The sequence below is a fragment of the Octopus sinensis genome, linkage group LG7, assembly GCF_006345805.1.
Source record: "Octopus sinensis linkage group LG7, ASM634580v1, whole genome shotgun sequence".
Lineage (NCBI taxonomy): Eukaryota > Metazoa > Mollusca > Cephalopoda > Octopoda > Octopodidae > Octopus > Octopus sinensis.
The window spans coordinates 26,017,545-26,037,000 of record NC_043003.1 but is presented as its reverse complement, the minus strand read 5'-3'; the positions used below and the strand labels follow the sequence as shown (position 1 = coordinate 26,037,000).

At 34.6% G+C, this 19,456-nt stretch overlaps 1 protein-coding gene across 11 annotated transcripts in view; it reads left to right on the top strand.

The window, feature by feature from the left end:
• The window catches only part of LOC115213810 (probable phospholipid-transporting ATPase IA), a 509,671-nt gene that overhangs the window by 471,514 nt on the left and 18,701 nt on the right, over positions 1–19,456 (top strand). For 10 of the 11 annotated variants that reach the window (XR_004999986.1, XM_029782682.2, XM_036504660.1 and 7 more), the window contains one exon: positions 16,502–16,581. The exons of the other annotated variant lie outside the window; for it this stretch is intronic. Coding sequence is in view for 9 of the 10 variants with exons in the window: in XM_029782682.2 (XP_029638542.1) it covers positions 16,502–16,581 (80 nt within the window). In the remaining variant the exon portion in view is untranslated. The remainder of the gene's footprint in view (positions 1–16,501; positions 16,582–19,456) is intronic. 11 annotated transcript variants of the gene reach the window in all.

Below are 19,456 nucleotides of genomic sequence, written 5' to 3'. Positions count from 1 at the left end.
ATATGGGAAGTGGGGATACTAAGCTTTATAAAAAATTATTTTACAAAATAAGATAATGAAATATATTTCTTATATCATCATTTTAACATCCATTTGTCCATGCTTGCAATGGGTCAGATAACATTTACTAAAACAGATTATATAAGCCAGATGCTTTTCCAGTCACTAACCCTCACCTGTTCCCTCAGAGCATTGGAAATGAATGACATTGTTTGAATGACAGTGACGATCATTTACAACTGTCACACAATGTCAAGACAAGAAGACACAAATACGTATATGACAGGCTTCTTTCAGTTTCCATTTACTAAATCCCTTCACAAGTCTTTGGTTAGCTCAGGGCTGTAGTAGAAGACACTTACCCAAGGTGCTTTGCAGTGAAGCTGAACCCCAAACCATGTGGTTGGGAAGCAAACTTCTTTACCATACTACCAGCCTTTTAGTGTAGTGTGTGTGTGTATATACATACGCACAGACGTGTGTGTACTTTCTAGTGTGGCTTCTTGTTTCAGTGAAATGCCAGGAAAAAAAAAACTTTTATATAGTTTTCTAGTGTAATGTTCCATTTAAACAAATTAGGTGGCTTTGGCATTTTGTTTTTATTTCTATCAGTAGGGAAGTTGATCAAATTAGTAACTCATCTGTGGATCTGTTCTATTTTACTACTTAAGAGTGGTGGCTTATCTTGTTTTCATGGCTATGTGGATGCACAATGTTCATTTCCTTTTGTTTTCACTATGGGGGATGTTTTGTTAAACCAACGCCATCCACAATAATTAAGTTCTCATTATTATTATTATTATTATTATTATAATAACTATTGCTACTTACCATTATTGTTGTTGCTGTCAGACATTTGCAATCCCTTGAATTTCTCCCACCAATATCTCTCTTTTTTTCTCTTTCATCCTTCTGGGGTGTCAGTAAAATAAGGTACCAGTCAGGTACTGGGGTTCATTTAGTTGTCTGAGCTCTACATTCACACTGATTTTTGCCTCTGTAACTATGTAAGACTACTACTATTATTATTATTATTATTATTATTATTATTATTATCTCTTATTAATCTCCATCCTGTCTTATTTATCCAATAATGCCACAAGTGTCTTTCTCGCATGATTGTGTGTTTGTGTGTGTGTGTGTGTGTGTGTGTCACGTGTGTATGTATGTATATACACTCACAAACACACAGGTTCAGGCAGCCAAATTGCGACCATCATTTAAATATATCTTAATAACTAAAGAGAGCTTATATTTTGCATGCAACAAGTTTAAGAATTTTTTTCTTTTCTTTTACTTAAAGATTATAATATATTGTACTACAGTTACTGAATCACTGCAACAAAATCTTATTGTTGAAATTGTGGCTTGCTGGCCTAGTCTTTGTGGCGTCATTGCCAATACAGGGTATGCAAAAGACAATGTTTAACCATGTTCAGACTAAGCTTAAGGCTGTACAAGATGTTCTCTACTCACCTCATGGTACCCTCAACAATTTCAAGCATAGCCATGCCTCTCTAATTGATTTATAATGAGCTACTGTAGCAAATCCATCTACCAGTATGATCAAGCTTGCAAAAAAAAACTGTGCTGTTAGTGAAAGGCAATAGTTAGGACCACTAAAATGAACTCTATCTGAAATCAAATATTCAGAGGTATTGAATCACCATCACAGCCTGTTCTGAGGCTCTGAAAGAATCCCAGAGCTTCTCAACTCCCTGAAGCACATGCAAAGAAAATGAGAAGAAATTATGTAGTTGACCAAGTCATCATTTGCTAGATTAGCAGGACTGGTTATTACTTTCTAACTTACTGAAATTTGTGCTATCATGCAAAGCAGAAACCCAGCCTCCGTGACATGTGTGATATCACCTCATTGCAAGGAATCGGCTCTTATTATCAACATGGCTAAAATTATAAAATCCTTGACAAAACTGAGATGCTGTGAATTACCAATATACATCATGGTCCAAATGAGGCAACATTCATCCAGAACTCTGAAACTCCACACAGTTCAAAGTGTGTGCAGGATTTTTTTGAAGGTTTAATTTTCAGTGTTTGTCCACAGAGAAATTTGGTCTTCTAGTTCACCAGGTCTAAATCCATGTGAATTTAGAAGGTGAAGCTTCACTGAGGACAACATATCGCAGCAATATTGCTTACAGTGATGACTATTATTATGAAGGAATACACACTCATCAATGAAGATGAGGTAAAGAGGGTCTGCTTAATTTTTTGCATCTATATTCATTCAATTATAAATGTTGATGATAGATATTCTGAATAATCTCTTTCTATATGTTAGGTCTGATAAAGATACAAACTTTCATACATTTGCATTTTTTCATTTATGTTCAAACCATCTCAACACAGTCTCTGTTTAGCTGCCTGACCCTGACAGACACACACACACACACACACACACACACACACACACACACACCTACATCCATCAAAAATACACATTCACACACATGCACATATTCATGTGTGTTCACATGCTTTTTTTTTTGTCTTTTGTTTGTCTCTTGCCCCTCTCTCTGTCACACTTCACATATACCACACCCTATTTTTTACAACCTTCAATAATTACTATATAAAAATTCATTTATTTTGTATTAAAAAAAAGGAAAAAATGTGAAAAAGAAACAAAACAACCAGCTTTACAAACCAGCTATGAACCAAAATTATATTCCACTTCGCCTTACACAATGGTTGAATTATTGTAAAAACCATCCCTTGTATTTTAGTGCCTATTTTTTCACAACTATGTACAAATGTTCTAAATCATTATTATTATTATTATTATATTATTATTAAGTGGTGAGCCAGCGGAATCATTAGCTTGTCGGACAAAATGCTTTGCAGCATTTCTTCTGGCATTGTTCCGAGTTCAAATATCACCCAGCTCAACTTTGCCTTTCATCCTTTCAGGGTTGATAAAATAAGTAGCAGTTGAACACTGGGGTTGATGTAATTGACTTACCCATACCCCCAAAATTGCTGGCCAAAATTTGAAACCATCTTCATCATCATTATTATTATTATTATTATTATTATTATTATTAAGTGGTGAGCCAGCGGAATCATTAGCTTGTCGGACAAAATGCTTTGCAGCATTTCTTCTGGCATTGTTCCGAGTTCAAATATCACCCAGCTCAACTTTGCCTTTCATCCTTTCAGGGTTGATAAAATAAGTAGCAGTTGAACACTGGGGTTGATGTAATTGACTTACCCATACCCCCAAAATTGCTGGCCAAAATTTGAAACCATCTTCATCATCATTATTATTATTATTATTATTATTATTATTATTATTAAGACCTGTAGCGGACATTCAGGCATTATAAATTGGCTTCAATTCTTTGTTGAAAATTGCTTGTGCCTCTGATCCCTTTTGGAAAGGTTTGAACACTGCATTTTTTTTTTATTCTCCCTCTTAAAATCTAATTATATCTTATCTTCCTCTTGAGTTGGAATTACCTTTCAGAAAACCAGTGGGGAAGGATAGGGGCATAAAAAGAACCAGGCAAATAGAGGAATTGATTCAATCAACTAACCCCTTTCTCCAATTTCCTGGCCTAGCACCTACATGAAAATTATTATTATTATTATTATTATTATTATTATTATTATTATTATTAAGGTGACAAGCTGGCAGAATTGTTAGCACATCAGAAAAAATGCTGCTCAACATTTTTTCCAGCTCTTTACATTCTGAGTTCAAATTCCACCAAGGTCAACTTTATTTTTCATCCTTTCAGATCAATGAAACAAGTACCAGTTTAGCCCTGGGGACAATGTAATTGACAGTACCTCCCACAAGATTTCAGGTCTTGTGCTTACAGTAGAAAGGATTATTATTATTATTATGGGAAATGGTTGTGGATTGGTAGAACCTTTAGAGTATCAGTGGGAGAAAAATTGCTTTGCAGTACTTCTTCTGACTCCTTATATTGTGTTCAAATCTGCCACAATCAACTTTACATTTCATCCCTCTGGATGACCTTGCTCCTAAATTAGAATATATGATAAACAGTATTATTGGTAAATCACATTGCAGTATTACATCCTCCTCCTCCATGGACAAATATGAGTCACACTCTCCTTCTCCCTCCCTCCCTTTTCTCAGTCCCTACTATCTGCCCAAGTGTCCCACCTTACACTAATAATGGTAAAAATAGCAAGATGTTTCATTTAGTGAGACTTTGATTTCTCTCTCTCACACACATAAATTTATGCAAGAAGATCAAACACCTGGCTTTAATTAGAAATTACATTTGTTTCTGTATAATTTATAATTAAAGCCTGTTTTTTCCGACTCGTATAAATTTTTATATAAATTGTATACACAAATAGTTCCACATTTTTATCCAGCTCAGGAAATACACTTGCTGTATGATGGCATATGGTGGCCAATAGCAAGTATCAGATCTTTTAAATGCACATCATGAGGTTATTACCCAGATATTATATATATGTATGTAATAATAATAATAATATTAGGGAGTATAACTCCAAACTTACAGGGAAAAATTCAATTTAGTATTAAATCAAATTTCACAATATAAATATACAATATATAAATTAATATATATATAAATATTTATTGTGTTCAGATCTTATCAAAAGGAGTCATTTTTGCCTTTGATATCGGCTGGTAGCATTGCCAAACTGAAATACTTTTAATATATGTGGGGAATTTTTATTCAACCCACTATACACCCTACACCGCTGCCTATATTTCTCCCTTGTGCCTCGACCAAAGAAATGATTGTTATCACCATTGTTGTTATACTCATCCATTTTTTTTTTGTCTGCCAAGTTTTATAGTTCAAATCCTGCTACAGGAATTGTGTGGCGTCCAAGGGCAAGACATTTTAATCTCCTTACCCAATGCTTCATGCCTAATTATGAAATCATTGCTATCATCATCATCATCATAATCATCATCGTAAATTTTGATGTTTTTTTTTAATTTCTGAAATGAAATCATTGATTATAATCATTATTATTATAATTATCATCATTATTATTATAATTTTTTTCTCTGAAAAATAAAGAAAAATCTTTTATTACATTTCAACAAACAAATTCTCCGTATTTCTTTTATCCTTTTGATGTTGTTATCCCTGTGTGTGTGCGTGTGTGATACACACATTTAAAAATGTGTGCGTGTGTATGTATGTATGTATGTATATATATATATATATATATATATATATATATATACATAAAATGACTGGTTTTGTATCCCAGTTTGCTTCATTTTATGTCTCTAAAGCTGTTGCAGAAAGAACCTGATGAACCCTCACACAGCCTCATTTCCACATGACCCCTGACCTCTTCCCTCAAACTGTTGTAGCCTTGTGCTTATGTAAAGATGCATTTCACTGGTGAACATTGTAGATAGAAGTCAGAATCAATGACCCAAGTTAAGTCCCCGCTAGTTTCCTATATAATTTGTGTCATTTCACTTCAGTTTCGGGAAAGACATGGACATCTCATTTCATTTCCTTCATCTTCCTCTGGTTCTTCTATGTGTATGAGGTTGTGTGTGTGGTGCCTGTGTACGAAAATATCCATCATCATCATCATCATCATCTTCAATCTCATCGTCTTGACCATCATCTTCAGCTGAACTAAATATACTACAGCAGTCCACGAAAAACAACAAAACAAACCTCCACAACCGGTAACACCCCCACCTTTTATTGGCTTTTAAAATGATGGGTGGAGGGAGCTTTCTCTTGCTGAAGATCTTGTCATCATTGTTGTTGCTTGTTTTGTTTTTTTGTTGTTTTTTTTTCTGTAGTTGTTGTTGCTTTTGTTGCTGTTGTTTCTTGTTGCTGCTTCCGTTGTTTCTTTTAAAAACCAGACAAGGTGGATAATCCATAGAACAACTATTTACAACCTACATATATATATATATAACCTACAGTTATATCATACCTGTCTCTATCCAATCACCATTCTGCACATTAACATTCAATGATGAATGATAAGTCTAACTATGTTACATTCTCGTCACTCTCCATGCTATTTCTCTCTACCCACAGATTTTGATAGTAGCAAGATAAATTTGGTTGTATTCAATGTTCTGTCTGTTTGGTATGCTTATTGAGTACAAAATGTGGTTGTGTTCAATGTTTCTTTGGTTGTCATTATTGTCATTATTATTGTTGTTGTTTCTGTTATTGTCAATAATAGTGTTGTAATTTGTAATAATGTTGTTTAAGACTGTTATCGTTGTTGGGGGGCTTATGGTGTAATCTATGTCATCAGTCTAGTTTGTGTTGTGAAGTTCTGGCTGTGATTTCTTTACGCAGTACATCACATTTGTTACATCTAACTTCTTGTCATTGTGCTTGCTATTTGTTTGCCGCTGTTAAATACTTGTTGTTATTGCTGTCGTTTTTGTTGTTGGCAATGTGAAATGGAGTATTTTTGAGTGTCTCTTTAGAACTTCTGAAATATTTGCTGCTTATGTTGTTGCTGTTGTTATTCTTAAGAACTGTTACATACACACATAGGCATTTCTTCCCTACACCACCACCCTTGCTCTCTCTCTCTCTCTCTCTCTCTCTCACTCTCACACACACACTCAGTGATTCCAGATTGTTCTATAAATACCAGTATATAATAACTGGCGTTGGGCAGTGATTGTATTTGAAATGTCTCCTTTTTGCATCTACCATAATCTTGCCAAGTTTGATAATTCAAAGGTAGATGTCATGTAGAAAGACAAACAAGATGACAGAATGTATTTTTTCTCCTTTCTTATAACTCTTCCTTTCATCCCCTTAGAGCTTGATAAAATTAGTTTTACTAACAACTTAGTAATCCCAATAGTTACTATCATTTTTATTATTTGATTGACCAAACCCAGCCCTTGAAATTGCTAGCCTTGTGCCTAAATTAGGAACATTTGTATCTATTATTTGAAGGCTTCTTTTGAAGGATGGTAGAAGTAGAGATCTGAATAAAAATAGGGTAAAATTTGAAGTCATTACAACTACCAGTTGTCCCTTGGTGTTTTTTCAGTGAATTAACTCCATTGCAAGCATTCTGATCAGAATTTTCACTGCTTGCAACAGATGGAATTCAGCAAAGGCTAATTTCACCATTCTCTTCTTCCAAATTTTAATTTATAATCAATATAAATAATTTGTATAAATTTATTTGTTATAATTGAGTATGACGTATGTATTAAGATATTTACTGGTATTGTGTACATGTATGTGTATATGACTGGTGTACATGTGTGTGTGTGTATTGATAGATTTAGAAGTACGAACAGGATAAATAGCACTCAAAATATGAGTATATATATTTTCTATCTTTAATTTTTAAAAATTACAAAGTGACTCAATGACCAAGAGTTTTATGCAAGGTACTTATCAGACTGACTTCAAATTTGTGTGTATATATATATATTTATATTACTAGTATGTGTGTATATGTAGGTTCATATGTATGGCTGAATGTTGATGAAGTTCCCTTCGAAATAATGAGGTCTCTTGATTCTGCAGCATGCACCTTTGGCACATGGCATTTTCTATAGTCTCAGGTCAGTCCACACTTTGCAAGTGAAACAAGAGATAGAAACTATGTAGAATCCTCTCAATTGTACATGTAATGCATAGGTCCAACTTTGTCACACTACATCACACTGAAAATTACATTAAGGATAATTAAGGATGCTTGGGTCTGGGGATTACTCAGCAGCCACATACACTCTAATTCAGTGAGCCTGGTTGTTTAGTTGATCCAATGACTCCTGGAGAAATTTCAACTGAAATCGATTTGAGTGAGTATGTGTGTGTGTATACACACACACATACATACCATGGAATTCTACAGTTCCCATCTACCAAATCTACCAACAAGGTATTGGTGGACCTGGAGCTATGCAGAAGACAGTTACCCAAGATGTCACACAGTGAGACAGAGTTTGAGACCATGAAATTGAGGAAGAACTTCTTAACCACCCAGCCATGCCTGCACCTATTTAAATAAAAATAAAGATCTTAAATAAAAGTGATTAATTAAATGGTTTAGAGACTGGCAGAACAGGTGGAATACCAAATGAGATAGCATAAAGTATGTAAATTTATTTGTATTTCTAATTCCATATCTTGTCAGAATTGATAAAAAAAGAAAAAAGCATCAGTAGGTTTAATTCACTCAACTGTACATATCCCCTATAAATTTCTGGCATTCCTTCCTCTTCCACTAAGATTTCAAGGGGTTCAGTATACTCTTTACTCTTTTACTTGTTCCAGTCATTTGACTGGGGAACCGCCTTTAATCGAGCAAATCGACCCCAGGACTTATTCTTTGTAAGCCTAGTGCTTATTCTATCAATCTGTTTTGCCAAACCGCTAAGTTACGGGGAGGTAAACACACCAGCATCGGTTGTCAAATGATGTTGGACATACACAAACACACACACACACACATATATACGAGGGGCTTCTTTCAGTTTCCATCTATCAAATCCACTCACAAGGCTTTGGTCGGCCCAAGGCTATAGTAGAAGACATTTGCCCAAGGTGCCATGCAGAGGGACTGAACCCAGAACCATGTGGTTGGTAAGCAAGCTACTTACCACACAGCCACTCCAGCACCTATAGTATTAGTATTGAATTAGTATTGTTTATTTATGAATTAAGGACAGTAGATTTGCAGTATTACAGTCTTTTACATTCTGAATTCAAATCCTGCCAAGGTTGAATTTGGTGTTTCATTTTACACAGGGGGATTAGAATATGTTAGTCAAAAATCTGAGATCCTTATAATCAATTGTTCCCTCTTTCAAAAGTTTCTGACTTCGTGCCTCTGTAAGAAATAATGGAGAGGTGGTGGATTGTCAAAATCAGGGTTGATAAAATAAGTACCAGTTGAATACGGAGGGAGGGGGTCAAAATTGCTGCTTTGTGCCAAAATTTGTAGATGTATTTTGTTACAGCTCTCTGTATTCTGACTTCAGATTTTACCAATGTCAACTTGCCTTCCATCCTTCCAGGGTTGATAATATTAAGTACTTAATTGAATAACTAGGGTTGATTTGATTAACTGCTCTATCTCCATCAAAATTTCTGGCCTATAACCTATGTTAGAAATTACTATTATGTTGGTGAACTGGCTGAATTGTTACTGCACCAGACAAAATGCTTACTAGTACTCTTTCTGACTCTTTACATTCTGAGCTCAAATCCCACTGAGGTCAGCTTTGCCTGTCATCCTTTTGAGGGTGATGTAACCAACTTGCCCCTCCCTCAAAATTTCTGGCCACGTGCCAGAATTTGAAACAATTATTTTTATAGTTATCAAGCAGAATCAGAATCACATTGGACAAAATGGTTGGCAGCATTCCTCCTGAATCGTTACATTATGAGCTGAAATTCCACTGAAGTCAACTTTGCCTTGGATCCTTTTGATCTCAATATATAATACCAGTCAAATACTGGAGTCAATATAATCAACTTGCCTCCGCCCTTCAAAATTGCTGGCAATGTGCCAAATTTAGAAAGAATTGCTATTATTTTCTGAAGGGCGGTGGACTGAGAAACAATAGTGTATCAGACAAAATACCTCACTGTGTTTTGTTATGTTCCTTCCTCTTAGGTTTCAAGTTCAAATCTTGCCTAAATCCACTTTTGCATTTTTTCCAGTCTTCTGGTGATCAATAAATCCAGGGCCACTCAGATGCTGGAGTTGATTTAATGAATTACATTTCCATCCCCACCATCGACACCCTTATCCTCACTCTATCCTCCACAACACCCCTCTTTGCACTCTTACCCCACAAAAATTGTAGCTGGACTTCTAAGTAAGGTTAGAAACGATAAGTATTTTTTCCTCTTCTTCGCCTTCTCCTCTTCTTTGCCTTCCTCCTCTTCTTTGTCTTCCTCCTCTTCTTCTCTTTCCCATGTTTTCTCATTCTTTTTCACCTTCTTTTCTTGTACCTTCTTTTTAAAATTCACTTAAACATTTTAAACATCTAATATGGTCAAGCTGAAATTATGATCAATGTCATACCTATCACCATTTTTCTTTATAAAAATATTTTTTTGACCTTTCTTGGGTTTATTTTTTCTTTCTCCTTATCAAAATTTGCTTGCAATGACAAGTGTGAAACCCTCTTCCTAAATATAAAAAAAAAAACAATCGGACAACTATCTTGTGCTTCAATATGTCCAAACATCCGTCCATCTGATCATCTGTCCATCAATATTGTTCTCTGCCCACACTGGACTTACCTCCACTCTGCTCCTAAGTCCAACATTCTTTCTGTTATTGATGTTTCTTTCAAACCAGTAATCACAACCCTTCAATAGCATGTATAAAAACAACATAGGAACCAGGCATCTCTCTTCTGCAACTGCACTGATGTTGTTGTTATCATTACTAACTTTCCAGTACCACTTCACACTGACCAACCTCCCAAAACTCAGTAACTGTTGTTATCGTTATTATAATATCAAAACAACTTCACACTTTCATGCTTTCCATTCGATATCCTATGTTTTATGATGCAGTCTTTTTATATAAACTCATATCAATAAATCTGTTATTATTAAGGACAATGGGTTGGCAGAATCGTTAAAGCATCAGGAAAACAATGCTCTTCATTATTTCTTCTGGCTCTTTACGCTCTGGCTTCAAACTCCACCTAGGTCAACTTGACCTTTCATCACTCCAAGATCAATAAAATAAAGTGCCAATTAAATACTGGGTTAATTGTATCAACTAACCCTGTCCCCAACAAAATTGCTGGCCTTGTGCTTAAATCAGAAACATTATTACTATTATTGTTATATTTTCAGTATTAATTATCTTTATTATTATCTACAAAATTAATGTAATTATTGTCAATTTGAATTAGCATTATTATTACTACTATGTTTTTGTTATTATATTTATTGTCTATCGTTGTTATTTCATCTATTTCAATGTTGGTAATGCTTAAATACATCACTGTTGTCAAAATGAAATTTGTTGTTTACAAGAAGCAAAATATTAATAATGAACTTGCTCTCCATCCTAGCAAACTTCAAGAAATTTTCCCTAGAAGCCCCTAGTTTTTGAGGTCTTTTCTTTTTTTCAGAGAATTATGTAAAGATGACAAGAACAGATTATTTTGTCTTTGTAGTATTATATCTTCACCTTCTTAAGCACTAGTATTAACAATATTCTAGGTAATCTCACTATTCAAGACAGTTGGTTTTTTTGTTGGTGTGTGTGTGTATCTAACTATATATATATTTTTTTCAGAAACGTTAGCACGCCAGATGAAATGCATAGCCGTATTTCGTCTGTCATTACGTTCTGAGTTCAAATTCCGCCGGGGTCGACTTTGCCTTTCATCCTTTCAGGGTCGATAAATAAAGTACCAGTTTCGCACTGGGGTCAATGTAATCGACTTAATCCCTTTGTCTGTCCTTGTTTGTCCTCTCTATGTTTAGCCCCTTGTGGGCAGTAAAGAAATATATATATATATACTTTTTTTGTTTTGTGTACTCTTCTGTTACTTGTGGGATCAACAAAAAAAAGTATTCCATCCAGTGAGAGATAACTATCATTTATTAGACAGGATCTAAGATTTGAGCTACTGTCAGTTTCATGTTTTCAACAGTACCCACCATGCTACACAAGCCTGTCCAAATGTATGTAATGTTATGTAATATATGGAATGAATGGATGAGACACCCTGTGAAAGTATCACTGAGTCACTACTTCTCTTCTGAGGACTGAGGCAGAACCATGGACAAGTTCTAATAACATGTTCGGGGATCACATGCCTTCAGTGGCTCTGATGATGGATGATGGCTACAAGTTTGCTAACTTCAATCAATTGCTTTCCTCTTTTTCTTTTCTGTTATTCTGTGTGTGTGTGTACATACATTTAAATAAAGTGGACCATGACATGTGATGAGATATGAGACATCCATCCTATTCATTCCAGCATGGAAAAGAAGGAATGAAAGAAAAAAACGGGGACAATTTACAGAATCATCATTTTATTTTGTTTTACAGAAAAGCTTTCATCTGAAATGGATTTCAGCTAATATAAATGTTCAAACTACATAAAGAAAATTCTCTCTCTCTCTCACACACACACACACACAAGTAATCAAATTGATCTGTTTGAAGTTAGTTTTCACTCCAATATCATTCTGTTAAAAGGTCACTCCCACCTACATACACACATACAGTATGTATATGTATGTATATATATATATATATATATATATATATATATATATATATACACAGATACATATATATATATATATACACATACATATATATATATACACATACATACATAAATATATATACACATACATACATATATATATATACACATACATACATACATATATATATATATACACATACATACATACATATATATATATATACACATATATATATATATACACATACATATATATATATATATATATTCTGTTTACAGTAAACAGGTTTCTGTACAACCTACAGCATTACCAATTTCTCTACTTTTATTTCATATTTCAAAAGTGAATTCACATTCCTGAAGTGTAAACAGACTTTTGAAATACAACATATTTGTTATGTTTCAAAGCACTAAAAACATATGTGTAGCTTGTAGCACTTTTCGTGATATATCATTTAAGAAAACCTATTTTGCTGCTAGCTCTTAGACAGAACAACAAAATAATTTTGTGAATTGAGATCTGAGCCAAACAATATTGTGGAATGACATTTAATTTTGCTATAAAGTGCTATAATGTGGATTGGATGTTGCAACATGGCTTTAGCAGTTAGGGTTAAAACAAAGAATGAAATAGGTTAGGGAGATGCAGGTGTCATGTTCAATTGGAATTGTATGAAATGTTGCCCTATGACTGTGTTTTACACTACTAAAAAGTTGTGTGTGAGCGTGTGTATTTGGCGTCTGTTTTTCCATGCTAGCATGTGTCAGATGAGTACCTATTATTTAGATACTGTTTTGCAGCCAGGTATCTTTCTTGTCATTAACCCATACCCATTTATCAAATATGGAAGGGATAAATTTTTTATATAAAATAGTGATACTGCTAATTTGTGTGTGTGTGACCCGTTCGCAATGCTCAGTGGATTGCCAACCGGTAACTCAAGCAGGATGTAGGCAAGTGCATCACTATACATTTTGCGATGGAAAATCTTTGCATTTACCTACTCTCTCTACAACACCAACCTTAAGGTGTTGTTGTTAGTGTTGAGCTGCATTGGACTCATCCTGAATTATGTAGTTTACTGGGTCTTATGATCTTTTCTTTTTTGACTCCATGTCCTACTAACTTTAGCCGTACAATTAAGTTAAATCAAAAGAAAAAGTGATAAAGAATTAGTACCATTTTCCCTACTTTTTTCTTTCTTTTTTTTTCTGGAAATATAACTACAACACTGATATTTCATTTGTCCAACTCAGAAACAATATTGTTAATGATCTCAGTTGTTATTTGGTAGTGTTTTTCCATCCCTTTTGAACTACACCAATGTTCCATGTTCCTTCATAATGTGACATAACAGCAGTTCGGAGTCTTTTTAAGATTGCAGTGCTCTGAAAACAAACCAACAATTAAGACACACTCCTCTCCCTCAGGGTATTCGCCATGGTTTGGCGAGAGACATCCCACTCATAGTTCATCTTCTCTTGGGTTTTGATTTGGTTCCCGGATGATAACCTTGTTGGATACCAACACTGATTACCACATATGTTGATAGCCACTCTGGATGATGTCTTGTTGACCAACTGTAAGAAGTTAATTAGTTGAATGCTTTTGATGATAGAGAAAAAAGAAAAACTTTTCAAGCTTAAGTTACTTAATATATTACTTGAAGAATCTTTTACTTTTTATGATTGGACTGGTTGGCATTTAGAGGGGCATCAAGCAATAGAAATCCTGCTATACACCAGAGCACAATGTAATCCTTATACCCATTGTATTCTGTCACCCACCATGGAACATGGACTTTAAATGACGATGATGTTGAGCTCATCCATTTATTCTTATAATTTCCAATTGTACTGTATTATTGGTTTGGGATTGACAGAATCATTTAAGCATCAGACAAAATACCTTGCAATATTTGCTCCAGCTCTCTTCATGTTATGAGTTCAGATCCTGCCAAAAATAATTTGGAGACATTTAACTGCGTTTTCTCTATTTTTTCACAGGTAGATTGACCACATAGAGGGGCTCTTTTGTTCAGCTTGTCAGTCATGTTGGTGATAAGATTGTTAATCGTGACAGTAGATATGGGACTTGAATTTATTGTCTCTTTAGCAATTACATGGCTTTTACAACATTGAGGTGTTTTAGTGTTTCATGGTCGTCAACATTCATTTATTCACTACTCATGTTGACAACGATGATCATCGTCATAATTATGAATCAAACCTCTGCTCACATGGCAACTTAACAGTAGAACTAAATCATATCATCAAATATATGAATTTATTAATTGTAAGGAGTAGAGTGTACATTTGTAGAGAAAATGTGTTTAGTATAGTTCATAGTGAGGAGAGATTTTAGTTGATGGTACTTTGATGAGAGTGTAGTTGTTGGTAATATGTTGTGTGACTTTTGGTAGTTTGTAGGAAGTATAGTTGCTGGTACTTTGTGGGGAGTGTAGCTGTTGGTACTTTGTAGAGTGTAGTTCTTGATATTTTGTAGAGTGTGTTGTTGATGGTACTTTGCCGAGTGAGATAGTATGGTTTTTGGTACTTTGTAGCTTGTAGTTATTGATATACTTGTAGAGAATGCACTTGGTTCTTTAAACCATGGATGGTTGTTGGTATTTTATAGCATATATAGTTGTTGATACTATGCAGAGGATGTAGTCAACAGCTCATGAAGTGCTATTGGTAATACTCTGTAGCTGGAACAGTAAGTTAGTACCTTTCTCTGTGGACAGTCCTGTAGCTTTTCCCTGCAGGGAACACTGTAGTTGACATTGCGGAGTGTGGATGTTGATGTTACAGAGAGTACTACATTTAATTTTGAACCAAGGAGTAGAGGAGCTTTCAATATTGCAAAGAGAAAAGTAATTGACACATACTAGACTCACACTAGGTGATATTAAACAAGAAAATTATCATTAAAGAGTAACCTAGCATTGGCTCTAAAGTAAGTACATCAGCCATTCCTTTTGTAGAAAGCTCCCTTCTGTCCATGCCACTTTGTAAGAGGCTAATACTGTCCACTACATATTTTAATGTTTTCATTTGTATTTCCATGTCAGTACTTCAATGTTTCTATTCTCTACAATTGTACAATCTCTTCTTTTTTTTTTTTTTTCAAAGAGTTTTACACTCTTAAACCACTTTTCATCTAATTTTTCTACTTGTGATACTTAGATCTTCATTTGCATTATCAGTCTCTCTCTCTCTCTCTCTCTCTCACTCGCTCAGAAGCATAACACTTATCTTTGTAGGTGTATGCATGCATATATGTGCAAGTATATATGTGTGTGCATTCCTGTATATACATGTGTGTGTGTGTATGAATTTATATACATGTGAGGGTATGCATATGTATGTGCATATACATTGTGTAATGTGTGTGTGTTTATATATACATATACACACAAACACACGTCTGTATGCATATTTGTGTGTTTGTGTGCGTATACATGCATGTGTATATACAGATTGTGCAGGTGTGTATAGAGAGATGGTAAAAGTACAAAAATGTCCAAAGTTTTACTATTTTTGTCTTTTAATCCTGAGGAATGGAGATATGGATCTTGGTTAATAATATACATGGATAACTTGCATCAATTATCCTCGACTTCCTTGACAACTGGCACACCTTGCCTTATATATATATATATATAACTAGGAAAAAATACAAGCTGCATTCCAATCTATGCACCCGTCTCCACATGTGTGCCATTTTTTCCACGCGAATCCACCCAGCCGTTTGGCTGTGAACCTCAAGACAAGAAAGAATACAACGATCGCCCATGTCCAATTTATATTATAGATACATCTCCAAGCAACAAAATGTCAAATATTTTGTTACAGTAACAAAATATTTGACATTATCTCAATTGTATATTTATTTACCTATCTCTTCCAGCTTCTAGTGTCGGACTCCTAAACTTGCTTTCATTGTCATTTGACTCTCTTACATCTCTGTTTCATTTCCATACACTCTCACACACACACTTACATACACATGCACACATACTTATATACCTGAATGTATCCCATTTTTCTCTAGTATATGACTATAATATGTATTCTCTTTATGATTTTACTGATTCCAGGTGTGTGTATATATATATACATATATATATACATATATATATATAATGATGTTGCATTTTCTCTTTCTCTCCGTGTCTATCCCTCTCTGTTTATATATCACTCTATCTACCTGTCTGTCTGGTGCCGCTCATTGTTGCCAACCGCCACTGTGAGTCCCACTGTCATTTCTACCTTTCTGCTGTTTGCCAGGATTACTGAGACGGCTCGGTTGCTGAAAAATGTCTTTTCGCGTTCACATACTCGGATTCCGACAGCATCTGATCAGCCACGTAAGTACTCCTTCCCTCGTCCCTGGCTATCTGATTGCCCCTTGCCCCCTAACACCACCACCACCACCACCACTGCTGCTGCTGCCACTGCTGTTGTTGTTGTCATCATCATCATCTTTATCTTTGTTATCACTCTGATCTCATCCCCCTGCTGCTACTTTTTCTGCTCTTGCTGGTGTCACCATCATCATGATTATCATCATCATCATCATCATCATCATCATTATTATTATTATTTCTAGTCTGTGATAGTTTGGTATTTTTCTTTTCTGAAGGAATAGACTGTTTTGTTTGTTTTTGTTTTTTTTTAATTCTATAATCATGTGTATGTCTGTAACTTTAGTACCTTTGGTTCAGTTAATATGATTGATATTTTCTTTGTTATATAATCACTACAGTGTTACATATACTGTCATGTTACACTATTCTGTAACATCATGTATCATTATTCTGTTACTTTTTACTTGCGTACTGTTTACTTTTTGGTATTTTGTTTTTATTTTGTTTTTGGGCCCTTGTTCTTTATTGGCGTTATTCATTATAGATATATATATATAACTCAAATAGTAACATTGGTTTTTGCTCAGATGCCTTAATTAGCCATTTGAGCAGTTTGCTGATTAGCTGATTTGTTTATTGACTGATTAGTTGGTTGATTAGCAGAATAGCTAGCCGATTGGCTGGTCAGTTGATTCTTTACTTTCATTATAATTATTACTTAGCCTAAAGCTAGAGTTTTGGACCCACCTCACATGCATGCGTACATGCATGCACATTCCTAAAATCATAATAGTTAGCTTTGACCAAAAGCAATTAACTTCTTAGTGTGATGGACTTGATCTGTCACCTTGGGTATCTTCAACAGAGCCCATTCTGTTGCAAAAAGCTGGTCCAAGTCACCATTTTCAGGGTAACTACCTCCCTCTTTCCCACCAGTCTCAGAAGCCCAGTAAATGGTCGTGGGTACTGCCTCCACCCCTCTGACTAAAAGATTAAAAAAGATCTGTAACTTGTCGCTCTTTTTTCATAAACTCTCTACAAAAGTAATCTGTCTTCAGGGGTTCTGTGTTAATATAAATATATTGTGAGACATCCTTGTTATCAAGCCATCATCCCAGCTTAACCTAACCTGGTTACCATGCCACCTGTTAGAAATACAGCACAGACATTTCTTTGTATCCTCACAGGTATTTTTGATCCATTGGAAATATCCTTGATTTCCTTTATATACTTTACAGAAAAGAAGAAATAAATTATTTAGACAAAATGATATTACAGGACGATCAGGGAAGCAGGGAGGGTTACTCATATTTTGTTTTTTATTTGATTTTATTCGTTAGTACTGGATTTTTTTTTTTTAACATTTATTCTATTTTGTTTGTTTGGTTCCATTCTGCATTCTGCCACTTCCTCTCCAGCACTCTCATCCTGTTATGTATAAGTTCTGTGGATCATCACATTATGCCTCTTGTCATCTGTCTTGTAGATTAGAACTTGCCCTGAAAAAAACAAAACATTTTCGTTTGTTGATGTTGTAATAGTAGTGGTTAGTGTTGTTGTGATTTCTGTTCAATATATAAATTTAGCTTTATACTTTTTTTCTCATGTGTGTGTGTTTATATATATTATGTATGTATTCTTCTTCTGCAGTACCATTCAACCAAATTATTTTCATGCACCTTGTCCCATGATGATATTTTGCATACTGTTCCAGTCGACTTCCTTAGAAATTCTCTGAAATTGCATTATTGCCATCTAATTCATGGCAATATAGAAAATGAATATTAAAGAAAAAAAATAGTAGTAATAGAAATATTTTTATTTCTAAGTCTCTCTAAAGGAGACTACGGCAGCGGTACTGGATATTAACAATTATCACCAAGCTAATATGGCAATCCAGCAAGAGGAAGCGACTGACCTCCCCTGTTCAAAGGTTATAATGGACACAGGTTCGTGTATCATATAGCTAGCTAGAGGCGATGGCCTCTTGGAGCTAATCAATGGCAGCTTTCGTCCTATATTTATGGACTGCCATATTAGCTTGGCGATAACTGTTAATAGGAGTAATATTAAATTAAAACCTTGCTCACAATCTCGCAATAAGATAAATTATATATAGTGAGATTTCAGATGGTTGACACCAACATATGTACCAGTGCTTATCAAATTGAGTGGTACCAACCCCTGGAAGTAGGGTGAGAAATCTTATGAGAGCACTGGAGGTCAAGAAGGTTGAGGATGTGAAGGAATTGATGCATCTGTACAGTTTTTAAATCATTGCTTGCTATTTAAATATTTAAATAAAGTTTTAATGTAATATGATAAAGTGTTTGTTAGCCACAATCACAACAATGGCATCAATATTAGGCCCCAGAAGGTAAATAATAAATATAAGCTAATATGTAGATTAAAGTATAATTTAAAATACATTGCTAAAATTTGTGAGTATTTCTTTCATACATACAATAAAGCCAGCCACTGCACCTGTTGCATTAGGTAATGTCCTGTGTATACACATATTGTACATGCTTATGTGCTATTAATTTTTGTGTCGTCTGTTAATCTCATAATTTAGCCATATGTATAGAGATGTATAAACTCACAGATGGACAGAGAAAGTAATGTGTGTGAACATATAGAAACTACAGCTATAAATCAGATTGTAAACATGAATTTCAACTGGTAGCTGTGGAGATATATATAAAACTCAGTAAGGCGGTGCCATGGTAATTAGTTATCGGCGTGAAATTAAATCCTGGAATTAAATTGTTCTGGCCAGATATTACATGCATGTACATTAGAAATGGCTGGGAGGCAACATTAAACTGCATTAGTAAAAAAAAAAAGGCTGATAGTTAAAATAGTTTCAGAAGCA